The sequence below is a fragment of the Vitis vinifera genome, chromosome 5 (assembly GCF_030704535.1).
Source record: "Vitis vinifera cultivar Pinot Noir 40024 chromosome 5, ASM3070453v1".
In the NCBI taxonomy this organism is placed as follows: Eukaryota; Viridiplantae; Streptophyta; class Magnoliopsida; order Vitales; family Vitaceae; genus Vitis; species Vitis vinifera.
Genome location: NC_081809.1, coordinates 11769199 through 11796380, shown reverse-complemented (window position 1 = coordinate 11796380; position 27182 = coordinate 11769199). Strand labels below are relative to the sequence as shown.

Sequence of the window (27182 nt, the reverse complement as noted above, 5' to 3'; positions counted from 1 at the left end):
CAAACACTAGAATCAGATGGTTAATTGCAAAAGCATTCCATATTTTTTAAGGAACAATTATAAATTGCATAAATGGGTTTTGGTATGTCACAAATTTTCCTTGCTTTTGTTTATGCAATCTAGTATCTGACAGGAGGAAAAGATATAGATATGGATATAGATATAGATATAGATATAGATTGAACCAATGATACCAATAAGTATGAGTAGCATTTGCCTTTTTCTACGTATGGTGTCGATGTCACCTATTCTGTGACATACTTCCATTATAAGCATACATGCAATGGTGGTCGACCAGTGACTAGTCTATATCAATTCCAGCACCACTACTTTTGTTGAGTTTATAGATTTGCCGCAGATAGGAGTTTGCATGGCCCAAAATCAACAGTAGATCATCCCGATCTCTGGCTGTGCTGGTTATGCGGCTTTTTTCTCATAGAAAGCTTCTAGAAAAAGCTTGATAATGAAAGAGGCTAAGATGCATCTTTAAGGGATATGATAAGGAAAGTGTGGACTCAAAACAGATTAGGGTTTAGGATTAAAAGAAAAGATTGCCATACTTTCTGTTAACAATATTCAATCACCGAATTGATACCTTTTTTAGTCTATGAGTTCAGACGCTAGTAATCATTCTCCTTGCATAGGGTCCCATCTTCGCACATAGTTTGTTTTCTAACTTATCCAGAAGTTTGTAGAAAAATAAGAAGGAAGACTGTAGAGTTGACCTAATTTCTGAGATTAAAAAAGTTCTTCAAGTGAAAACTTTAGTAATAAAGAAATTAAAAGTTTTTTTTTCCTCTTCTGTTTTGTACTTGAGATTTTATGATGATAAGTCTCTTTCATTTCTTTCTTTTAAATTATGGAGGGTTTTGTCTTAGCATATCTTGTTCTGTCCCAACTGGGCCATGCAGGAAGGTGTTTACTTATTTTAAATCATATAATATCATACTGAAATGGTACTAGAAATCTAGTTTGCTAGCGGCAAAAAGGGCTTGGTTTTGCTTGTGCTGTTCTCTATCTTTGAACTTGATTGATCGTTGTCCTGCAGCATTTGAATTCAGTCGCAGCCTTAAAAAATTGATATTTAATCAAAATCTTAAACCCTACCCATTCACTTTCGCTTTTTCTCTGTTCCAAGTAATATCAGGTGGAAAGAGTTTCTGTGATATGAAAGTCTATGGAACCAAAATTGCAGTAGTACTTCTACCAAAAACAAAAGAAATTAACAGAAAATAATGTCATACCATGACACATCTAAAACTACAGTTGCTATTCCTCACAACCCTCGATACAACAGCACTGGAATATATAGGAGATACCGGGTAATTAACTTGAATCAACTATGACCATGAAAAATCCTTCTTCCAGTTTACTTGGTCATTGCTGAAATAAAATCCGTCCTCTTTCACCAGCCAAAAGCAGGTCCTGAAAGGGGCACATCGCTGACTATCCCGCTGAACCTGAAAGGCTTCAAAACTTGTCCTCCGTTGATCCCATTTCATGGTGCAGTGGAAAAGGGTGGTGGCCCACAAGTTGGTTTTCAGACTCCAACTAAAATCATCACCCGCCTGGAGGGCACGTCCGCCTAAATCATTATGTTGGGAGGAACACCAAATTACCAATACCAACGATGAATTGTCCGTGAAGCCGTTGACAACTCGAACATCGTAGATGGTGCCATTGAAGAACTGAGATTGCCTGAATGACATGAGAATAATGCATAGGGAAAAGCAAAACATTAGAAGAAAGCTGGTCAATCTTTTCATTTTGTGGGGATGATTGATGTCTGTTTTTCTTTTTTCTTAGATATCTCCAAAGAAACCGAGAACTTTATATAGAAGTCTCACTAGAAAGAGAACTGTGTATTATGATGTGTACGTATGCTACACCATTGAATTCATATATTCTACCAAGCCTACACGTATTGATATTTAATATGTCGGTGAATTTACATTAGGTGAATTTAAATTATGAAAGGTTGAGATGTTGTATAACAGAACTAGCTACTGGAGGTGAATAGGTTAATGGGGTGAATAGGTTAAGGATGTGAGCAGGTAGTCCTTTTATAGCCCAAACATTAAATCTCTTAAAACTTTAAGAACAATTAATCTTTAGACCTACCATTTTCATTTTCATTTTCATTCACACTCAATGACTAAACTCCCTTTATTTATTTGAAAATGCCTTTTATTTACTTTTTTTTTTAATTTAAAAAGAAGGTTTGGATTTGCTATTTATTTTATTTTATTTACTTTTAAAGGAAATATGAAAATAAGAAAATGAAAACCATACTAATTCCAAAAACGAAAACAATGCAATAGTTAATCATCCTAGATCTAGTACAAGGGACAAAGATTACTTATTAGGAAGGCATAAAAGCAACCCTCTAAGCCCAAGTTTAACTCGGTTTCTAATAATGAATAGGGAGAAAATGAACTTTTCACTAATTGATGGATGAGGACAATGCCCATATAGAATAATCATATCATATATAGACACTAGGGCAAAAGGGCATGATAAATTTTAAACAAAAGGAACTTATATACAAACTTAAACGAAAATTGTTAGAAGAAATTAAATTTGATATTGGAATTTTTGTTGGTTTTATTTGATGTCTTTGATTTACAAAAATTGATCTTAGGGATTGGATCAACTTTATGGAGCTTTTTCTCCTAACTTTTGGAAACCTCTACATTCTTGTAGGGGTTGATCATGTTTCCAAATGGGTAGAGGATGTGGCATGCAAAATCAATTACCACAAGGTAGTGCTTAAGCTTACAAAGGAGAATATATTTGCAAAGTTTGGGATTCCTGAAGCTATCATTAGTGATGGAGGATCCCGTGTTTTTTTTTTTTTTTTTTTTTGTAATAAACCCTTCACAAACTTCTTGCATAAATATATATATAGAGTCAAACACAAAGTCTCTACATGTTACTGTTACCAAACAAGTTGACAAGTTGAGTTGGCCATTAGGAAGATAATGAGTATAATGATTAAGGTTTTCAACATCATAAGGAAGCATTGGTCTTGCAAATTCTTAGATGCATTATGAGACTATAGGACAACATATAAAACAAGTTTAGGTTTATATGTCCCCTTATAGGTTGGTTTATGAGAAAGCTTGTCATCTACTCATGGAAATAAAGCATAAAGCTTATTGAGTGACTAAGAAAGTTTAACTTTGATTATGATGAGGTAAGGATGAAGACAAACTAAGACTTGAATAAATTGAAAGCTCTAAGGAATGGGTCCTCAATTTGAGTTCCAAAAAATATTAAAGGAGAAGACCAAGTTCTACTATGATAAAACAATCTTGAGGAGAGAGTTCCAACCAAGCCAAAAGGTGTTGTATGATCCTAAGTTCCATCTCTTTTAAGGAAGCTAAGATCAAGGTGGATTGTTCCTTATCTAGTACAAAAGGTGTGCCCTTTGGAGCCAAAATTTGCAATCCCAAGATTGGTAATGAGTTCAAAGTCAACAAATAGAGACTAAAGCACTTAATAACGAGACTTGAGAGGAAAAAAAATGATATGTCTTGAAGATTCCAACACTTGATAGTAAGGGAAGTATCCAGTAGGTAGTAGCATTTGTAACAACCTTAGTTTTTAAGAATAATATTTTTGAAGTTTTCATTTTTATTCACCTGCTTGCTCATCCTTTACCAAGCAACCAAGTGCATAACTTCTAACATATCGTTTTCCAAACATGAAGTGTTAAATGCATGTTGTTAGGGTTATGCCCCTAAAAGCAAGACATGATGTAACAAAGTTAGACTTAACTATCCCCTTGCTATCCCTTTGGTGTATTGACATTGATTTGAGCATTCAACCCATGTCTCTTATATTGTACATGACTTGGGTGCATTAGGAGTTGCACAGAAGATACAAGTCATGGGTTCCTTGTAAGTAGATAAGTTGAAAATAGTTGGTTCATAGATTTGGGCAATCCAATAGAGATTATAGAGCATCACCTCCTAATTGGAGGGATGACTTGTCTTGGTTGTTGGGATGGGTTTCCCATGGTGAGTGCACTAGTGTATGTGATGCACATTGGATAGGACCTACGGTGAATCATGATACAAGGCTATCAATTGTCATGATTCACCAAGCTACTATACTGCATGAACTCTCAACCTCGAGAGGATATTGAGCATGTGCCAAAATCAATAGGAGACTTTGGCCTATGTGTAAAACCCTTAAAGTGATCATATATCCTTATAGATTGGGTCGCTATTGATGGAGGCTGGTGGCAACAGGTATTCTCAATAGAGGCACCATGATATCTCATGCGATTGAGATAGTGTGTCCCTTTGGGTGATCCAAAAGACATGCGGCCATGAAATCTATGGCCATAGTAATTCCTTTAGTGGAATTTGACATATGCTCCTTGAATCTAGAGTATGTTAATTGATCACATAATAAGTGAGATATGTAATTCAAGGATTTGAGAGGTAATCTTGATAGGTGATAGTACTACCTTGTTAGATTACGAACACTAGTTCATGGGGAGTCTGCATGTAGTGGATAGTAAGTCACAGACCTGAGCACTTGGTGTCTCGTTGTAATACACATACGGTACTGGAGTGTAGTTGACTCTCTGTAGTAAGATGTTGAGTCAATTTCAAAATTTGATTATGAGGGAGTCAGTACTCCTATGGGTCCCAATGGTCCATATTTTGAGCTCATATTCATTGTTGGCACGACTTATGAGAGTTGGATGAGTTTTTAGTTCACTTCTGTGTATAAATGAGTTTTGGTAATTAGACAAGGTTGCACAAGGATAAGTGAGTGGTATCTTTAGACTGAGCTAATTGATTAATTATGCCTCGTATGTTTAATTAATCAAATAGCAACCTTTTTGGGCTAGATTAAGTGAACCAAGCCCATGGTGGGCTCAAGTCACTTAAGCCTAATAGGAAGCCTATAAATACCCCTTTAGGGGTTAGGGTTTCCAGGTTTTTCCATTCATTCTCCCTTTTCAGTCCAGAGAGAAAACCCTAGCCTCCACCATTGAAATCTCCACCATCTCAGTGCTTAGATACAAGGAAGAGTTATCGGGTGGAAGATCTTGGGTGTATGAGAAGTGCACTAGAATCACACAAACTACATGCATGAGAATTTCACAAGATGCGTACAAGACGCGTGCACAGGATTCATAGGCCATGTGCACGGGACACACAACAAGTAGCAACATGAAGAGAGATTCTCTAGTTTTTCTAGTCATGTTCTTCACCACAAGGAATTGATCTAGGAACATCTAAATCTATGTATGAGCAGTTTATTTTCTAAATCTATGTTTTCTATGGTATCCTTATTGTTTTTGAAAACCTGTTTATTCGCTGCGATAGATCTAGAGAGCCTTAAGGATAGTTGCACGCACCCTACGCGATCTAGGGCATGGGAACATAGTAATCCTAGGTTCCCAATGCATACAACAAAACCTGAGATGTTGGAATCATACAACTAAGTATGAGGTATTGCAATGTTTGCAACCAACCATGAGGAATCCAAATTATGCAACCTAGATGGAGATTTCAGAATGTAATCAATTATAAGGTGTAAGAATGCATGCAACCTAAGAATGAGGTTTCGAAATGCATGCAACCAAAAGGACATTGAGAATGCGTTTGGTAGTGATTATAGGAAGTGTTTCTAGCCTTACTAATAATTGAAAGATAAAAATTTTCAAGTGTTAGAAAAACTAGAAACACTTCCTAGAATCACTACCAAACGTACTCTAAATTGCTTTCATCACGTGACACTTAACTAGGCATGGTGATTCATGGACCTACTTCACTTACTTAAGCAACTACAAGGATCAAGTACATCACCGCATCTCATTTTCATGTAATAGGAAAAGCTAATTCTTTCTCTTTTATTGACATCGGGATAAGTCATGCAATGAGTCACCTATAAGCTCACTTGCTTTAGGTTCTCATTAATCCCTATAAATATATAGGAGTACTAACCTATCAAGAAAGAAAATAAGAGAAGGAAAAAAAAAGCTCTTATAGTGTTTTTATTCCAAATGTTAGATATTTGAGTCTCTATAATAAAAGTACTACAACAATTCCTATTTATAATGGTAAGTGGTCATGTAGTGCATAATTTTTCTTTGGTTAAAAACTATATATCTCATGCTTATAATGATATATTCATATATTATTTTTCAAATATCATGAGATATATGTGTTTTGGTCAAATGCTATTTTTATAAGGGTTATATGATTCATATATCCTTGATATACATATAAGTATGCATATATATATATATATATATATATATATATATAGGTGATCATAAATGGATGAGTATGGTTTAAGGAAGCTCTATCTAAGGAGACTGGGTTTTAAGTGAAACCAATATGACCCCTCTAGTATTTCCTAGGAACTTACCCATGTTAGGATAGAACTCTTTAAAACATGACATAATATAACAATAATGGTTTTATTATTTATTAATAAGATTCTAGTTTCTTAATTTTATCTAACCTATTTATGCATTACACTTATTGAGCATTTTGGTTTAGCATTTCTCGCGTTGTATATGAATTGGGTTTACTAAGAGTTGTATGGAAGATCCAAGTCATGCGTTCTTTGCAAGTAGATAATTTGTTCATAATTGGTTTATAGACTTAGACAATCCATTTGAATTTCTAGTGCATTATAAGGAAACTCAAATCTCTTTGTTCCTTATCCTAGAATAAGGTTATGTGCATGTAAAACTTCCTAGGTTTTTCTAAATCTATGCACAATGGAAAAATTGTTTTTTATACAAAAATGAGATTTAGAATATGCATTAGATAACATTACCTCATATTTGAACATTCCCAAATCCATGCGATGAAGATAAAGATCGAAGTTGTCGGAGTTCTCGAATACCTAAGATCTTTCGCTTGATGACTCTTCCTTGATTTTGGCACACAATCGATGAAGAGGAAGATAGGGTGTAGGTTATGACTCTCTTTTTCTCTTGAATGGTGGAAGACGACTTCAAAAAGTGATGGAAACCTTAGCCCCTAAGGGGAATTTATGTGGTTCCTTAACTAGGCTTAAGTCACTTAAGCCCATCAAGGGCTTGTGTCACTTAATTTAGTCCAAATTGGATCCAAATTGATTAATTAACCTCACAGGGCCATCTAATTAATCAATTAACCCAATCTAGAGACTTTGCTCACTTACCTTTATGCAACCTCATGTAATTACCAAAACATTCTTATGCACAAAGTGAACCTAAAGCCAATCCAACCCTTATAGACCATGCCAACAAGGTATAGGAGCTTGAATAGGAACCACAGGGACCTAAAAGACAACATTGGCTCCCTCATAATCCAATTCTGAAGTTAATTTAACATCCTACTATAGAAAATTAATTGCACTCCAACAACCTACATAAATAACAACAAGACATTATGTGCTTAGGACCATGATCTACTATTCATTGTGTTTAGTCTTCCTATAAATTGGTGTTTGTAGTCTAACAAGGTGAAAAATATTAGCTTTTCAAGACTACCTATAGTATCCTTGAGTTATAGATCCTCTGATTGTCTATTCAATTAACTTGTCTTAATTCTCTAAAAGTCTATGTCAAATTCCACTTAAAGAACTATTATGACCATAGTTTACATGAACACACCTTCTTAAGATCACCTAAGGGGATACTTTGTCTCAATCCTATGAGATATCATGGTACCGTTATGGAGAATAACTATTGTTCCGACTTCTATCAATAGTGATCCAATCCATAGGGAATATATGATCAACTTACAATCTCACCAAATAAGTCAAAAGTAAATAAATAAATTTATAAATGAATCTCAATTTATTACTTCATGTCATGCTTTCTAAGGCATAAAATTAACAAGGGTAAAGTCTTTCACTCATTGCATGACAATTCTCCCTTTAGAAATTAATGTCAGGGACATGTCCCTATCATTTAGGCTTCTCTTTAGCTGAAACCCTTGTAAAGAATTGCAAACATGGCCAGTGACCTTAGTTCTATCCACCAAGAATTAGTGGAATCCATCACCAAACATGATTCAACTACAAACAAATGATACATACCTGACTATTTCTTCGAGAAAACTAAGCACTCCCATTTCCAGTGGCATTTCTTTCCACAATGGAAGCACTTGCTCTATCCCTTATTCTTCTTCTTCATTTTACCTTTGAACTTTTTCTTCTACTTGGTAGCCTCAGAAGTGTTCTTTTTCTTCTGGCTAGAAAAACTTAAAGAAGACTACCATAAGAATGCCTCTATGGTGCTTGAGAATCCACTTAGTCATCTATAATTCCTTTTATTGAGATCGAACCCCTTAAAGTAGGACATGATGTAATGAAGTTAGACTATACTGTCCCCCTACTATTTTTTTTTTTTGCATTGACATAGATTTGAGTATTCAACTCATATTACTTGCATTGTACGCAACTTAGGTGCATTATGAGTTTTGGTAAAAATGCAAGATTGCAGTAGATCTTATGAATTGACTTTCTAGAATGGGTTAATTAATTAATTGGAGCTCATTAAGGCTAGCTAATTAATTAGGATCCAAGTGGGCTAGATTAGGTAACCTAAAAGCCTAATTTGGGCTCAAGTCACTTAAGCTTACAAGGAAGCCTATATAAACCCCCTTAGAGGTTACGACTTCAATTTTCCTTTTCAAAATTTGAAATTCCGGAGAAAGGAACCTCAACCACCCTTAAAGAGAAAGAGAAAGAAAGAAAGAGAGAAACCCACTATTTTTTTTTTCCAAGCATCCATGAAGGGAGAGATCAAGTAAAAGACCTCTAAGTAGATGAACTCTACACTACTTTCAACATCCCATCGACTTAGATTTGATTTGGGAACTTCCAAATCATAAGTTTGAATTTCCATTTTTAGATCTTTATTCTATATTAGTTTTTGAAGTCATAGTTTCCCACTGTAATAAATCTAGAGAAGCCTAGGATATATTCATGCACCCTGCTATGAGATCCAGGGTTAAGGAACGAAGCAATCCATATTTCCCAACAATTGGTATTAGAGCTTTAAGTTAGAATTTTGCATGTCAAAACTAATCTAAGGTGGGCTCACATCTATTTTGCAGGTTTCTTTTAAATCACATGGCCTAAAGAGATGTATGAATGGATGTTTAATTTGTTATTATGAATGAATATGAATTGTTGTGATATTTATTTTACTTTTTCTAGATTGGGTTGTAAGCTCCGCATTTAGGAGCATCAAAATTTTATATTTGATGTGAAAATGTTTTTTTTTTCTTAGATGGATTCTAAGCTTCATTTTGGTTGAGCATAGGATTTTTTTAATTGTAAAAATCAAAATTTTATCCATCTTTGATGCCTAAGAGAAGGAAAATTGTAATTCAAGTGTTCAAAAACATCCTTGGTGGAGAAACCCATTTGCAAAAGTAAGTTTTCCAATGGAAAAATGGTTGAAAATGATGAAAGAGACTATCTCAGGTGGACAGTTGCAAGTTGCTGCGCTTGAGTTTGAGTGGCTAGATTAGCACTTCAGAGGTTTAAATGCTCAAGTGCTCCTTCCATCACCCCAAGTTGTTTCAAGCGTCCTTTAAAAAATGTTGGTTAGCATTTTTGGGGTTTTGTCTATTTTCTAACCTTATATTTGTTGCTAGTTTGATTGGGTAAGATTGGATATTAGAAATCGAAGTTCTTGGGTTACTAATTATATAACAAGATCCTTAAAGGTCATGGGGAATTATTTATTTAATTATTTCCTTGTTTTTATTTTATATTTTTTTATATATTCCATATATGGTAGTAAGAAAAAAAAAATTGGTATTCTTAGAAAATTTTCATGAGAAGTTTTTTCAAGATTATTTATTTAAATTGGTTATTTCTAGATAGATTACTATTCCTTTTAGAACCATTCCTTTGTTTTGGGATATGTGGTTTTCTAAGCTCTTTTCCCTAAGAGAAGAAGGATTAGCTAAGAATAGTTCAAGGACAAGGAATTTAAAAGCAATTCTTTTAGCACAGATGTTTTAATTTAAGAAATAAATAAAGGATTTGAAAAATCTCAAGATGGAGAATCTATGATAAGATAGCTTTGGAAGTTTTAGTAATTTGATGGAGGTATAACATATTTTGAAAATACTTTTCAAAATGAATTGTTTAATTCTTTTTAAGGAAATAAACATTTTTGAAAGTTTTTCATAGAGAATATTTTATCCATTAAGAAATTATTAAAAATTTTGTTTTTGGTAGTTTTTAATGGACTAAATTATTATGATGTTTCCATGTCTAAGAATATTTATTAAATTGGAAAAATGTAGGAATAAGGAAAGTATATTTATGAGGAATTTTGGATATGAGATCTAAAGTTTCTTTCATGGATAAGGTGCTTTTAAGGTTTTCAGAATCTCATAAATTGGTAATTTCTTTATAACACTAGAGTTTCCAATTTGGAGGATAAATAATATGAAAATTTTCATTAGATATAATTTATCATTAAAGGGTATTACCAAAATACTTAGCAATTTGATGGAAATAAATTTCTTTGAAAATATTTCCTAGATAAAATATTTATTAATTGAAATTGTATAAAAAAGGATAATTTTTATAAAAATAGATTTTAAAATTTTGAGAGTAGTTATTTTATCAAAAATTATTTTTTTTTTGAAAAATAATTTCATGAAAATTTTAAATTTTGCATGATTGACATTCTCTTATTACACTAAGTTTCCAATTAGGAAATAAATATTTTTGAAATTTCTCAAAGTAGATAATTTATTCATCAAGATAATTACTGAAGTTTTAAAATGCTCTTAATTACCACCATTGTTGAGCCCATCTTGATTTGGGTTCATCACCACCCCATTGACAAGTTGGACCCTAGGAACCAAATGATGTAAACTCTCTGTTAGGACAAGATTAGATGTGTCTATAGTAGGAGCAATTACCCCATTAGTGGGGTTTTTCACTTGGTGAAATTGATGTCAAGGACAATATTTATATATTTAACATGGATGTGAAGTGGTCGAATCACCCACTACAATCTCACATGCATAGTCCAATGGCTAAACTTATAAGTTATGTTGATCTTGCCTAAGGTGTCTTCTATGGTTAAGATAGGGTGATCAATCTGAGAAGGTCTCTAAATAGTAATGAGGTCATGACTTGCCAATCGTAGGCATGATTCTTATGATACTAGGATACCTTGCAAAAGGATATGTAGTCTTGTTAAACTATTATTATACCTTGAATGCTTAATTATGTCATATGCATGGTTGTTTTATTTGTTATTAGATATCATGTCTATTTTCTTATCACTCTCTTTCTCAGTTTAGACCAAACCCAACTAATTATTTGGACTCAACATAATAATCTAGATATAGTAACTAGTTGCATAGAAGCTAGTTTAGGTAGAGCTAACTATTCCTTATGAACAAACCTTGTAGGAAGAAAGAGTGGTATATCAATTATGATATTAGAAAAATCAAAAGACCAAGGACATGTTTGGTAACCATTCTCAAAAATAGTTTTCAGTTTTTTAAAACAAAAAACACCTTTTTTTTTAGGTAAAAAAATGTGTGGCTCCAAAATTTTCTAAAAACTATTTTTAGGAAATTCTTCCCAAAACACGGTGTTTTCATAGAACACAAAAAACAAAAAAAATAAAATTCTCTTATTTTTGCTACTGTGCACAAAACACCAAAACAAAGAACAAAAAAACCCTTATGCAAAAATCCTTTTGCGTTTCAACTTTATGTTGGGCTCATCATCATTTTTTAGCCATTCTCTCTCAAATTGAAACCATTGTTGAGAACTAGTTCATCTTATTATTTGTTTCATCTGAAGATCTTCACCTATTATTTCTTCATTTTCAGGTATTATTATAATAATTATTATTTTCTCCTTTAAGTTCTAACTTATAGATCTGCTTGTTTCTAATTTGTAGATCTGCTTATCTCCAACTTTTGCAACTTCACGTAAAGATCTTCACATTGGTTCATCATCTTCAAGTATTTTTCATTTTTTTTTTTGAGTTCCAACTCTCAGATTTGTTGAAACAAGTAAAAAAACATGGATATGGAATCAATGAGTGGTTTTGTGCTTTATTTGTCCTCTATGTTGCAATTCAGACACCACCACCCAACACTCAAATTTTCTATGAATTCCATATTTTTTTAGTTTTGGGTTCTCATCAATTTCTTTTCTCTACTCATCTCTTTTGCAAGATTCCTTTGAATTATCTATCATATACATACAATTTTTCCTTTGTAATTCAACATTTCTGCCACATTGGCACTCATAATCTACCCTTTTGTTTATATTGATTGAATAATAATAATTATTATTTGTGATTTTGTTTTTATTTTGAAAATTGTTGACTTTTTCTTGAAACGAATTGATTTTGGAGAACTGGTTCTATTTTTTCTTGATGGGTACTGCTTGTGCACAACACCCATTTGAAGTTACTGCCCATTTCTAAGAAAAATTTAGGGTTATGTTTGAGGAGATATAGATATTCTGTCTTTCTACACAAGTTTCTTAATTGAAAAAATTAAGGTGAGTGAAAAACTGGAAAAAAAAAAAAATTCCAAAATGGATGGGTAGGCTTGAAGCCATTCCATTAAGGTCATGTTTCATTCATTACCAATTGTCACTTTATATTGTCTTTCAAAAGTATAAATATGATTTTGGGCAAGCCCCATTCAACATGGTGTCTTTTGCACACCCCATGCCTACAAAGAAATTACATCAATATTAATTATGAGTTTATGACCCATATATTCTTACACATTAATAATTATTAGGAAATTCCTTTATGAAAATCTACTACTAGTAGTGAAGCTGAAATTTTTGTTCATCTCCATTTTCTCACTTCGAATTGGGATAGTTTTGAGTCTAAGGTTGTGTTGAAGTTTTGGGGTTGGGTTAGGGTAGATTTGTTGGTTATTTGTCACCAATTTTCCATTCATGAGATTCTAGTATTTAATGACAAATTTAGGGTGACTCAATTTTCAGAAATTATCATTTTTTTCTTAGGAGAAGTGGAATGTTAGGTATGGATTGATATTTATATATTGCTAATTGATTACTACTCAAAACATGCTATTTTGTAGCTTGTAATTAGCTCTTTTAAACACTCTTGAGTAGTAATTATTACCTTTTAACCCAATTAACATGTTAGGGACCCTTGCAATCGTTTCTAACAATTGTGTTAAGTTTTGGTGCTTTTTGATAGCTTTATGCTCACCAAAGCAATTTAAGAATGAGGGAGAGCTATTTATAGTTCATGGCAAAGCTTTTGAAAGCTTAAATTTATGAAGAAATCAAGCTATGGAGCCTCATAATCCTTTGCCTTAGTCGTTCAAAGTATACAAGGTAGAAACAATGGAGAAGAGGAAAACAGGGGACACAGCTGCAGTCTTTCATTGCACTTTTGGAGCACTTTCCGAAGTCCATTTTTTACATTCTATATACCATTTCAAATCTCAGAAAGTCAAGAATCCAACGGTTCAAACCATGTATGATTTAGAGCTGAAATGAGAAAGATATGGCCTTCGGAAGACAACTGCATCAAGCTGAGGGACAATTTCGCACTATGGAAATCAAGGTGCGAATTCCTCAGTCCACTGTGCGAAAATTTCGCACACCTCAAATCAAAGTGCGAAATTGGAACTCCAGCGTGCGAAAATTGGATATTTTTGCCGACTCTTTTTCTTATGATATTTTTGTGTCTAAATTTCCATTTTCTCCTTGTATTCAACCACTCATGTAATTCCTTAGCTAGAAAGTATCCAAGGAAGGGTAAAATTACCTTCCTATATAAATTCTCTTGTAATCACTGAAAATCATCTTCGGGGAGCTTTCTCCAGGAGACCAACTTATGTAAATTTGTTACTTAGTGAAATACAGAGATCTCTTTTGCTTTCTTTTTCTCTCTTCTATTTTCTATTTTCTTGCAAGCCAAACACCCTCTGAGGATGTTTTCCCAGAGGATGAGAGGCTAAACATTTAGTTTCTTGGAGTAAAGGAAGCTAGGTGAAAAGTCCAGATTAAAACATGGAAAGTTTCCGTGCATTAAATTCAGGTAGTTGGAGTCCATAAATGGTTTTTAAAGCCAAGGTTTTGCCTTAAATCCCTTCGAATCACTTTGACTGGCCAATACATGGTAAGCTTAAGGTCTCTATGGATGCTTATTGCTAGATCCATATCAGTCCATTAGTTATCATGTACGAGCCATTGGAAAGTGATTCAAGGTGATAGCCCATAGTGTCTTAAGCCATTAATGGACCTTGACCACCATCTCTAGTGACTTTTTATGGATTAAAACTTCATTGTCAAACCTATACCGGTTCGGGAAATAACTATAGGTTAAATCCCCAATGCGAGGAGAAAAATCCGGAATTTTCCACTTTGCATCTGGAACTTGAACCTAGCAACCTTTAGCTTCGAGAGACTTTCTTTCTTCCACTTTTTACTTAGTTCTATGTGAGTTTAGTTTAAATCACCACTTTTAAAACAATTTTATTTTCTTTTAAATTTCAAGTTTGTGCTAAAGGAAATCATCAGAATCAATTTCTAATTTAGAGTCTGTCACTGATAGAGTGAAAACCCATCCCTGAGTTCGACCCTAGAACTGCTATACTATAGTAGCTTTGCTACGCCAGTATAAGGTCATAGGTTTTATAAATGTTTTTGATTAAAAGACCCGGCTGGGCATCGAATCAAATGGCGCCGTTGCCGGGGATGGTGCCACAATACAGTGATGCAACCTTTTAGAGGCTACTTGTGAATCCATCACAAGTTTGGTGAATTCCTTTTTCATTAACTTCATTTCCTTTCATTTAATTCTTGTTAGGTTTATTTTCATTTTCTTCCTAACTTTAATTTTTTTTTTCTAGTTTCCTTGTTGTTTTTTTTTATTTATTTATTATTATTACAGGAATTGTAACTTGTGCATGCCCTATTGGATTAGGGACCAAGAGGGAAGATTAGTAAGGATTGAGAATCCTCAAGACACAGAGTTGGATATCTGTGTAAATATCATGGACCCTCCACCAAAGGATCAGAATTCTCAACAAGGTCAAGGGGGTAATCCCAATGCATACCTATCCATGAGGGATAGAATGCATCCCCCAAGGATGAGTGCACCCTCATGCATCCTGCCCCCACTTGAGCAGTTGGTTATAAGGCCCCATATTGTGCCCCTCCTACCAACTTTCCATGGAATGGAGAGTGAGAATTCATATTCTCACATCAAGGAGTTTGAGGAGGTGTGTAATACCTTTAGAGAGGGAGGAGCTTCAATAGACTTGATGAGACTCAAGCTATTCCCTTTCACTTTGAAGGACAAGACAAAAATATGGCTTAATTCTTTAAGGCCAAGAAGCATAAGGAATTGGGTTGATTTTCAGGCTGAGTTTTTGAAAAAAAATTTCCCCACCCATAGGACCAATGGGTTGAAGAGACAAATCTCAAATTTTTCTGCTAAAGAAAATGAGAAGTTCCATGAGTGTTGGGAAAGGTATATGGAGGCCATTAATGCTTGTCCTCATCATGGTTTTGATACATGGCTCTTAGTGAGTTATTTTTATGATGGAATGTCTTCTTCCATGAAGCAAATTATTGAAACCATGTGTGGGGGAGATTTTATGAGTAAGAATCCTGAAGAAGCCATGGACTTTTTAAGTTACGTGGCTGAGGTGTCAAGAGGATGGGATGAGCCCAACTCAAGAGAGAAAGGAAAGTTTCCCTCTCAACAAACCCAAAATCCAAAGGCTGGAATGTACATGTTAAGTGAAGACGTGGACATAAAAGCTAAAGTGGCAACATTAGCTAGGAGGTTGGAAGAACTTGAGTTGAAAAAAATACATGAAGTCCAAGCCATTTCCGATACCCAAGTCCATGTTATGCCATGCACCATTTGCCAATCATGTGATCATGTGGTAGATGAATGTCCAACCATGCCAGCTGTGAGAGAGATGTTAGGTGATCAAGTAAATGTTGTGGGGCAATTTAGGCCCAACAACAGTGCATCTTATGGAAACACCTATAATTCAAGCTGGAGAAACCACCCAAATTTTTCTTGGAAACCAAGGCCACCTCCATACCAACCACAAGGCCAAACCCAAGTACCTCAACAACCATCTTCAGTGGAGCAAGCCATTGTAAACCTGAGTAAAGTCATGGGTGACTTTGTGGGTGAACAAAAGGCAATTAACTCCCAATTGCATCAAAAAATTGAAAATGTTGAGAGTTCTCAAATAAAGAGAATGGAGGGGATGCAAAATGATCTATCTCAGAAGATAGATAATATTCAGTACTCCATCTCTAGGCTTACCAACCTAAACACAGTGATTGAGAAGGGAAAGTTCCCCTCTCAACCAAGCCAAAATCCCAAGGGTGTTCATGAAGTTGAAACCCAAGATGGTGAGTCTTCAAATTTGAGAGAGGTCAAAGCTGTGATCACTTTGAGAAATGGGAAGGAGGTTGATCAACCCTTGCCTAACGTGGAGCCTGATGAAGAACTCAGGTCAAAGAGACCCTTGATTAAAGAGAGCAAGAGCCAAGAAGAGAAGAGTGGGAAGAAGAGTGCATCCAAATCAAGCATCGAGGAAGAACCAAGGATAGTGATTAAGGAGGATATGATGAAGAAACATATGCCTCCCCCTTTTCCTCAAGCTTTACATGGAAAGAAAGAAATCAAGAATTCATCAGAAATTCTTGAAGTTCTGAGACAAGTGAAGGTGAATATACCTTTACTTGATATGATCAAGCAAGTCCCCACATATGCAAAGTTTCTAAAGGACTTGTGCACAGTCAAGAGAGGTTTACAGGTGACAAAGAATGCATTCCTCACTGAGCAAGTGAGTGCTATCATCCAGAGTAAGTCCCCAGTTAAGTATAAAGATCCGGGATGTCCCACCATATCAGTCAACATTGGAGGGACACATGTGGAAAAAGCTTTATTAGATTTGGGAGCAAGTGTGAATTTGCTCCCATACTCTGTGTATAAGCAACTGGGACTTGGAGGATTGAAGCCCACAACCATGACCCTTTCCTTAGCTGATAGGTCGGTCAAAATCCCAAGGGGAGTGATAGAGGATATTCTAGTTCAAGTGGACAAATTCTACTATCCTGTGGATTTTGTGGTGCTTGATACTGATTCCACTGTCAAGGAAGAAAATTTTGTGCCAATTATCCTAGGGAGGCCTTTCCTAGCTACCTCCAATGCTATCATTAATTGTAGGAATGGGGTGATGCAGCTCACATTTGGAAACATGACATTGGAATTAAACATATTCCACCTATGTAAGAGGCATCTTCACCCTGAAGAGGAGGAAGGATTTGAGGAGGTGTGCTTGATCAACACTTTGGTTGAAGAGCACTGTGACAAGAGTTTAGAGGAGAGCTTGAATGAAAACCTGGAAGTCCTTGAAGATGGGTTCCCTGAACCCTTTGATGTGCTAGCCATAATGTCTCCTTGGAGGAGACGGGAAGAGATCTTACCACTGTTCAACCAGGAAGACTCACAAGGAGTTACTGTGGAGGACCCTCCAAAGCTTATTTTAAAGCCACTTCCTGTGGATTTGAAGTATGCATACTTGGAGGATGATGAGAAATGTCCAGTGGTAGTTTCCTCAACCCTCACTAGTGATCAAGAGGATAGTCTTTTAGGAGTCCTCAGAAAATGTAAGAAAGCCATTGGATGGCAAATTTCTGATCTGAAAGGGATTAGCCCTTTGGTGTGCACCCACCATATTTATATGGAGGAAGATGCAAAACCAGTGAGGCAACCCCAAAGGAGACTGAATCCTCACATGCAAGAAGTGGTGAGGAATGAAGTTTTGAAGCTACTTCAAGCTGGGATCATATATCCCATTTCAGACAGCTTGTGGGTGAGTCCCACCCAAGTAGTCCCAAAGAAATCTGGAATCACTGTGATCTAGAATGAGAAAGGGGAGGAAGTCTCTACACGTCCTACCTCAGGATGGAGGGTGTGTATAGACTATAGGAGGTTGAATTCAGTGACTAGGAAGGACCATTTTCCATTGCCTTTCATGGACCAAGTCCTTGAGAGAGTCTCAGGACATCCTTTCTATTGTTTTCTAGATGGTTATTCAGGGTACTTCCAAATAGAAATTGATTTGGAAGATCAAGAAAAGACGACCTTCATTTGTCCCTTTGGTACTTTTGCATATAGGAGAATGCCCTTTGGACTATGTAATGCTCCTGCAACTTTCCAAAGATGCATGCTAAGCATCTTCAGTGATATGGTGGAACGCATCATGGAAGTTTTCATGGATGACATCACTGTATATGGAAGTTCTTATGAGGAGTGTTTGATGCATTTAGAAGCTGTTCTCCATAGATGTATTGAGAAAGACCTAGTGCTAAATTGGGAGAAGTGCCATTTTATGGTACAAAAAGGAATTGTCTTAGGACATATCATCTCCAAAAATGGCATTGAGGTAGATAAGGCAAAGGTGGAGCTGATTGTTAAGTTGCCACCTCCTACAAATGTTAAAGGAATTAGGCAATTCCTTGGACATGCCGGGTTCTATAGGAGGTTCATTAAGGATTTCTCAAAAATCTCAAAACCTCTGTGTGAGCTTTTGGTAAAGGATGCCAAGTTTGTGTGGGATGAGAAGTGTCAGAGAAGTTTTGAGGAATTGAAACAATTCCTCACAACTGCACCAATAGTGAGAGCCCCAAATTGGAAATTACCTTTTGAGGTAATGTGTGATTCAAGTGATCTTGCTATGGGGGCTGTTTTGGGGCAAAGAGAGGATGGAAAGCCCTATGTGATCTATTATGCAAGCAAAACTTTGAATGAGGCTCAAAAGAACTACACAACTACTGAGAAGGAGTTGTTGACAGTAGTTTTTGCCTTGGATAAGTTTCGTGCTTATTTGGTAGGGTCCTCTATAGTGGTGTTCACTGACCATTCTACTTTGAAGTACTTGCTAACCAAGCAGGATGCCAAGGCAAGATTGATAAGATGGATTCTTTTGCTCCAAGAATTCAATCTCCAAATCAGGGATAAAAAGGGGATAGAAAATGTGGTAGCTGACCACTTGTCCAGACTTGTGATAGCACATGACTCACATGGTCTGCCTATCAATGATGACTTCCCTGAGGAGTCTCTCATGTCAGTAGATGTAGCTCCATGGTATTCTCACATTGCAAACTTTTTGGTTACTGGAGAAGTACCAAGTGAGTGGAGTGCTCAAGACAAGAGGCATTTCTTGGCTAAGATCCATGCCTATTATTGGGAGGAACCTTTTCTTTTCAAATATTGTGCAGATCAAATTATAAGGAAATGTGTTCCTGAGCAAGAGCAATCGGGAATTCTCTCCCATTGCCATGATAGTGCATGTGGAGGTCATTTTGCCTCCCAGAAAATAGCTATGAAAGTGATCCAATCAGGCTTCTGGTGGCCCTCTCTTTTCAAGGATGCCCATTCTATGTGCAAGGGATGTGATCGGTGTCAAAGGCTTGGTAAGCTAACACGCAGAAATATGATGCCCTTGAACCCCATCTTAATAGTGGATATCTTTGATGTCTGGGGTATAGACTTCATGGGACCATTTCCAATGTCATTTGGACATTCCTACATCTTGGTAGGAGTGGATTATATCTCTAAGTGGGTAGAAGCAATCCCATGTAGGAGCAATGATCATAAAGTGGTACTTAAATTCCTCAAGGACCACATCTTTGCAAGATTTGGAGTACCAAAAGCCATTATAAGTGACGGGGGAACCCACTTTGCAATAAACATTTTGAGACTCTTCTAGCCAAGTATGGGGTTAAGCACAAGGTAGCTACACCTTATCACCCCCAAACAAGTGGCCAAGTTGAGTTAGCCAACCGAGAGATCAAGAATATATTGATGAAGGTGGTCAATGTGAATAGGAAGGATTGGTCTCAAGCTCCTGGATTCCTTATGAGCTTATAGGACCGCTTACAAGACCATTCTAGGAATGTCTCCCTATCGCCTTGTTTATGGCAAAGCGTGCCATCTTCCAGTAGAGATTGAGTATAAAGCATGGTGGGCAATAAAAAAGCTCAACATGGATTTGACAAGAGCCGGGTTAAAGAGATGTTTGGATTTGAATGAATTAGAGGAAATGAGGAATGATGCATACCTCAATTCAAAAATTGCAAAAGCAAGATTGAAAAAATGGCATGATCAGTTGGTAAATCAGAAAAATTTTACCAAAGGACAAAAAGTTTTGCTTTATGACTCTAAACTTCATCTCTTTCCAGGAAAATTGAAATCCAGGTGGACGGGTCCTTTCATAATTCATGAAGTACATCCCAATGGAGTGGTGGAAGTATTCAATCCCACAGGCAATCAAACCTTCAAAGTTAATGGCCATCGTCTCAAGCCATTCATAGAGCCTTACAGTACAGACAAGGAGGAGATCAACCTCCTTGAACCACCACAACTCTGAGGGAAAGCAGGATATCATGGGCTAAATAAGTCCATGAATTTTTTGTTATAGTTTTATAGTTATATCATTATTTTTATTTCTTTTTATTATAATTTTTCCTCAATCTTAGTTTATTTTGTCTTAATTCAAGTCAATTTTGATGATAAATTTCAGAAAAAAATCATGAAAGATGGGGAGAACTCTTCAAAAGCAAGACAGGGGAGTAAAACCAAGAAAATTTCGCACACCTGATTCCAAGGTGCGAAAATTTCGCACACCCCAAAACCAAGGTGCGAAATCCTCGGTCCAAAGGGAGCCATTTTCGCACACCCCAAAACTAAGTCCAGAAGCTCAAAGGACTCCCCCACGAACCAGCTGAGAAGCCTCTGGAATCCCGAACAGTCACCCACCTCCATTTCGGCCATGGCGAAGACCAGAGGAGGCCTTTCCGGCTCCCCATCCTCACCGACACCTCGACCACATCGAGCCGCCATGGGAGTCGCAGCTTCGCCACCTGTTCAGGCCCCGGCCATTCCCCCATCTGAGGGGGAAGCCCCTTCTCAGCGCCGATACCCCACCAGGAGGCCACCCACGGACCCAATGCCACCAGCCGATCAAGCCACGAGCTCTGTTTCTCGGCCACCAGCGAAGAGAACCAAGTTCTCGGGTCCTGGAGAGCCATCCCACGCACCTCAGCCAAAGCCACCTACAGAGGACTCTCGGATTCCTGTGGGGATTACTCCTGAGACCGTTATCAGGCGTCCCATGATAACCGGACCACCGATAGAGGGTAACTTGGATTGCAGAGATCGATCCTTCCATTCCGAGACCTACTTTGATATAACGGCCCTCAGACAGCAGCCACAACTCAGAGATTCATTCCGACTACTACAGAGGTATCACATGGAGGATCTTCTCACTCCTAGGCAATTCTACTATCCCAGAGTAGTTATAGATTTTTATCAATCTATGACTACTCGAGGCCTCCGTAATCCTACCCTCATCCAATTTACCATAGATGGACGCCAGGGTGCCATTGGAGCTGGTCACATTGCTGAGGCCCTCCGTATACCTTATGAGCCTGTGATTCAGGCAGACTTCAGGGAGTGGTCCTCATTCTCTCAGAGTGACATGGTCCGCATTTTGTCCAGGGGACTTCTACAGCCTCAGTGTTGACTAGGAGAGAGCTTCCATCTGGGATGCTCCTTATTGATGTGCTCCTGCGTGCCAACCTTTTCCCCCTTCAGCACAAAGTTCAGAGGCGAGGATCTATACTTGAGGCGTTATTTAGGATTTCTGAGGGCTATTTCTTCGGCCCTCATCATTTGATTATGACTTCTCTTCTTCATTTTGAAGAGAAAGTCCATCAGAAGAAGCTTCAAAGGGCAGATGGCATCCCATTACTATTTCCGAGGCTCCTCTGCCAGATTTTAGAGCACCTGGGCTATCCTGAACAGCCTCGTCTTGAGAGGCGCCGCCATTGCCGAGAGGACTTCTCTCTCGACAAATGGCATCACTTGGTAGCCTACTTTGCACCCCAGGGAGCCCCAGTTGTGCCTGCACCTCCAGAGCTACCCCAAGATGAGCAGATGCCTCAGGCCCAGCAGGATGAGATTCTCACAGAGACCACACCTCCTGCCCCTGCAACACACCCCTCAGAGCATATTCCTGAGCCTATACATCCTATTTCTCCTATCACTTCGGGTGCTCCACCAGTCATGCCAGCTACCCCAGCACCTCCTCCTTCATCTGAGCCCACTGTCACCATTTCTCTTACGGAATTCAGAGGCTTAGAGCGTTCATTGCGGACACTGAGCACTGCTCAGGATTCTATTATCCACCAGATGGCCACTATTCGGGCACACCGGGATCAGATCATTGCTACTCAGGCCCAGCATACCACGATCCTTCATCAGATTCAGCAGCATTTGAGTATGCAGACACCTTTTGGGCATGATAGGTCTGCACCATCCGAGCCTCTAGTGCCAGATAAGGAGAGCTTACCAGCTGAGCAGCCCATACCAGAGGAGGAGATCAGAGCAGAGCCATCACATGACACCCCTCATATTTGATATTTTTATATTTTACTTGTTTTTTATTTTAGACTTGTAAATCCCATCTTTTGCATGTGTTATAAACTGGGATTGGAAGTATTACTTGAAATCATACATTGTATATTTCTTTTACAAGTAATATATATATATATATATATATATATATATATATATATATATATATATATCCTTTTTGATTATATTCCCTTTTCTCATTACTTTTTTGTCCTTGGAACATGTGGTTTAAGGTACTCCATACCTCCTTTACACTCAGACTTTGTCTCACTCAGGAGGTACCACTTCCTCCCTTTATTTTTAATCACTTTCGAAACATTGAGGACAATGTTCAACTTGGTTGGGGGGAGAGTTGAGAAAAGAAGTTTTGTTGTTAATACTAAGTTATTTTGGTATTTTAGTTGATTTTTGCTTAAAATTTAAAATTTTTAAAAAAGTTTTTTGAATCATTCTCTATGGTTGTTAAAGATAATTTCTCAAAAATAAAATAGGATAAGTCGAGTTTTAACTTAATTATTTAAGTCTTAGAGTTTGTTTTATGCTTTCAAAGTTGATAATCTATTGAAGCCTCTTTGATTTCGAACTTTCTTCTTCCATTTCAAGCTTTACACACACTATGCACATTAGATCCCGAATATATGATGTAAAACTTTCTCACCTTCTAAGCTTAGGAAAATTTTGACTTGGTTCATTACTTAACCTCTCTTTAATAGTGTTGGGACACCTCATAAAGACCAATGAGTCTTTGAAAAAAAAAAAAAAAAAAAAAAAAAAAAAAGGAAGAAAGAAGAATAAGCTTCTATTCTTTCCTTGAAACCTAAGCATGATCCGAAGGGGTGGCGAAAGCCTTTAAAACCCGATGCCCTAAACCTTGATTGGTTGGGAGTCATCGATCCTCTGCTTGCTACATAGGTGAATTGGTTAAGATTAGTAAGTAAAAAGAATTGTGAATAAGAAGGTGCGTTCCTAACCTATTAAGAGTTGATTAACTTTGCCAATGTTCGAGAAAAGCTTAGGTTGGAGGGTGAGGATAGTTGTATATACTATATCCGGAAGCTAATCTCATTAACACTTAGCTTATTATGGAAGAGTTTGATTTGGAACCTTGAGAGTAGAGATTCTTTTGATACTTAATTGCATAATCTCCACTCTTTGTACTTTTTGTTTAAGTTTTAAGCTTTGACAACTCCTATTGCATTTTGAATCTTCATATCTTTAGTTCACCAGGTGAGATGTGTTTGGATATCAGTCATGTCTCTCAATTATTTTTTGGAATGAATTGCATGACCTCTTTTATGTATATTATTACATTTGCTTAGTTTTTCTCTCCTTAATTGCTAAGGGACTAGCAATATGTCGGTTGGGGGGAGTGATTACTACTCAAAACATGCTATTTTGTAGCTTGTAATTAGCTCTTTTAAACACCCTTGAGTAGTAATTATTACCTTTTAACCCAATTAACATGTTAGGGACCCTTGCAATCGTTTCTAACAATTGTGTTAAGTTTTGGTGCTTTTTGATAGCTTTATGCTCACCAAAGCAATTTAAGAATGAGGGAGAGCTATTTATAGTTCATGGAAAAGCTTTTGAAAGCTTAAATTTATGAAGAAATCAAGCTATGGAGCCTCATAATCCTTTGCCTTAGTCGTTCAAAGTATACAAGGTAGAAACAATGGAGAAGAGGAAAACAGGGACACAGCTGCAGTCTTTCATTGCACTTTTGGAGCACTTTCCGAAGTCCATTTTTTACATTCTATATACCATTTCAAAGCTCAGAAAGTCAAGAATCCAACGGTTCAAACCATGTACGATTTGGAGCTGAAATGAGAAAGATATGGCATTCGGAAGACAACTGCATCAAGCTGAGGGACAATTTCGCACGATGGAAATCAAGGTGCGAATTCCTCAGTCCACTGTGCGAAAATTTCGCACACCTCAAATCAAAGTACGAAATTGGAACTCCAGCGTGCGAAAATTGGATATTTTTGCCGACTCTTTTTCTTCTGATATTTTTGTGTCTAAATTTCCATTTTCTCCTTGTATTCAACCACTCATGTAATTCCTTAGCTAGGAAGTATCCAAAGAAGGGTAAAATTACCTTCCTATATAAATTCTCTTGTAATCACTGAAAATCATCTTTCGGGGAGCTTTCTCCAGGAGACCAACTTATGTAAATTTGTTACTTAGTGAAATACAGAGATCTCTTTTGCTTTCTTTTTCTCTCTTCTATTTTCTATTTTCTTGCAAGCCAAACACCCTCTGAGGATGTTTTCCCAGAGGATGAGAGGCTAAACATTTAGTTTCTTGGAGTAAAGGAAGCTAGGTGAAAAGTCCAGATTAAAACATGGAAAGTTTCCGTGCATTAAATTCAGGTAGTTGGAGTCCATAAATGGTTTTTAAAGCTAAGGTTTTGCCTTAAATCCCTTCGAATCACTTTGACTGGCCAATACATGGTAAGCTTAAGGTCTCTGTGGATGCTTATTGCTAGATTCATATCAGTCCATTAGTTATCATGTACGAGCCATTGGAAAGTGATTCAAGGTGATAGCCCATAGTGTCTTAAGCCATTAATGGACCTTGACCACCATCTCTAGTGACTTTTTATGGATTAAAACTTCATTGTCAAACCTATACCGGTTCGGGAAATAACTATAGGTTAAATCCCCAATGCGAGGAGAAAAATCCGGAATTTTCCACTTTGCATCTGGAACTTGAACCTAGCAACCTTTAGCTCCGAGAGACTTTCTTTCTTCCACTTTTTACTTAGTTCTATGTGAGTTTAGTTTAAATCACCACTTTTAAAACAATTTTATTTTCTTTTAAATTTCAAGTTTGTGCTAAAGGAAATCATCAGAATCAATTTCTAATTTAGAGTCTGTCACTGATAGAGTGAAAACCCATCCCTGAGTTCGACCCTAGAACTGCTATACTATAGTAGCTTTGCTACGCCAGTATAAGGTCATAGGTTTTATAAATGTTTTTGATTAAAAGACCCGGCTGGGCATCGAATCACTAATGGCTTGTCTTCTTTGTTTGAAAATGATATGAAGGTAATAAAAATGAAAATAAAAATCGTTAGTAATTATTGAAATGTATATAAGTAACCTAATATATCATCCTCTTACATTTAGGATAGTGTTTTGGATTCTATGTGACAGATTTTTTCTTTAGAATATTACATCATTTAAGGGCAACAATAACATTAAGATTCTTTCTAAAGCTTAGAAGTCAAACTGATGTAAAATTTTATAATTTATAATATCTATTGTGAGCATAATACTAGTTTAATTCTATATTAACTGAAGGCAACACAAAGCAAAGAATAAATTTTAATGTTTCTAGTATTAGCTAGATAGTTATAATAATTTCATTCCCATCCAAAACCATGACTACAAATTTTTATAATAAATACAATATACAACTTTTATTCATATAAGAAAAAATAAAACATTTGTTATACAGTTGTGGTGGGAATAATGGGATAAATTAACCTCACATATTATTTTGTTTATTACTTATGCTAAAAGAAGTTGTATATGTACATATGACCACTGAGGTAATGGATTTTGAGGAAGGAGGAATGTGGAGTAGTTGTATTGAGAAGATTTTCATTGATATAATTGTAACAGAAGTGAATAGAGGGAACATGGAAAATGGGACATTCAATAGCCAAACTTGGAAGAAAATGTTAAATGAAATGAATGTTAGAACAAAACAAAATTTCAATTTAAAACAGTTGAATTGGAAGTTTCTTAGACTACGTGCCAAGCATCATTAATTGTCAGACCTTTTAAAGCACATAGGATTTGGTTGGGATGCTGAAAGTAACACGGTGCATGCTTTAGAGGAAACATGATAAAATTATATTAGGGTAAAATGACTTCCAAAGTAATCATTCTTGGTTCAATTATTTTCCATTAACACAATGCTAAGCATGAGATTTTTTGTTATTTGTTTATTTCCTTTTAGGCACATCCAAATGCAAAAAAAATTCTACTCCAAGTGATGTCCACACTATAAGTTGCTAGGACTCATCTTTAATCATTCTACAACAACTAGTGTGCTCCTCTATTTCTCAACTCAAGATCCACCAAACAATGATGATGAAGATGAAATAGATGATAACCTTCAACATGGTGGAGTGCATGTGGATGTAGATTGTGAGAGTCTTGATGATCCTCTACGTCAACTAGTGATTGAAGGGGGCGTGACCACTCATTCTGGAAAACACATTGTGATTATTGTGGGGATCATAGAGGTAAGAAAGAATCAAGACTAGTTCAAATGGGTAATGCCTTGAAAGCTTGGGTTGAAGCATCTAAGGCTAGATATGAGGCATTTAAGGCCAAAATTGAGGCACTATTGGCTAGAGCTAAGAGATATAAGGGTGGAACTAGTACCGAGGCTAATAGTTCCTTAGGCACTCATGAATTTAGCATAACCAAATGCATGGCAACCTTGGAAAATATTGGATTGCTTGACAATGAAAAATATATGAAGGTTGTTGAGAAGTTCACATCTGCAGAGTGGAGAGAAATTTTTATGACCATGCTTGATGAGAGAAAGAAAGGATGGATTGATAGACTTTAGATATGGTTATTCATATTTAAACGGATTGTTATTATGCTAGCAATGTAGTATATATTATTTATCTTTTGTTAGACTAGTTTTAGTATGTTATTTAGTTTTTGTGTGAATTTAGTTTGAA

The 27182-nt window shown here is 36.4% G+C and overlaps 2 protein-coding genes across 2 annotated transcripts; one reads left to right on the top strand and one right to left on the bottom strand.

The window, feature by feature from the left end:
* Positions 1–1340: 1340 nt before the first annotated feature.
* LOC104879334 (self-incompatibility protein S1) lies at positions 1341–20821 on the bottom strand. The gene is made up of 2 exons (XM_059737070.1): positions 20778–20821; positions 1341–1698 (listed from the first exon to the last, which is right to left on the bottom strand). Exons 1-2 carry the CDS (start codon positions 20819–20821, stop codon positions 1341–1343), a joined length of 402 nt encoding a protein of 133 aa, XP_059593053.1.
* A 7-nt stretch (positions 20822–20828) lies between these two features.
* LOC104879333 (vegetative cell wall protein gp1) lies at positions 20829–26753 on the top strand. Its single transcript, XM_010651943.1, has 3 exons — positions 20829–21195; positions 21930–22109; positions 26560–26753. Exons 1-3 carry the CDS (start codon positions 20829–20831, stop codon positions 26751–26753), a joined length of 741 nt encoding a protein of 246 aa, XP_010650245.1.
* Positions 26754–27182: the final 429 nt, after the last annotated feature.

Bases quoted from the DNA above. Each gene is read 5' to 3' on its own strand.
- LOC104879334 (XM_059737070.1), bottom strand. From the start codon at position 20,821: ATGGAGGTGGGTGACTGTTCGGGATTCCAGAGGCTTCTCAGCTG. The intron at 1,699-20,777 runs GTTCGTGGGGGA...CATGTCATTCAG, and splicing joins TTCCAGAGGCTTCTCAGCTG to GCAATCTCAGTTCTTCAATG.
- LOC104879333 (XM_010651943.1), top strand. From the start codon at position 20,829: ATGGCGAAGACCAGAGGAGGCCTTTCCGGCTCCCCATCCTCACCGACA. The intron at 21,196-21,929 runs GTAACTTGGATT...ATCACTTGGTAG, and splicing joins AACCGGACCACCGATAGAGG to CCTACTTTGCACCCCAGGGA. The intron at 22,110-26,559 runs GTGCTCCACCAG...TCTCAACTCAAG, and splicing joins TATTTCTCCTATCACTTCGG to ATCCACCAAACAATGATGAT.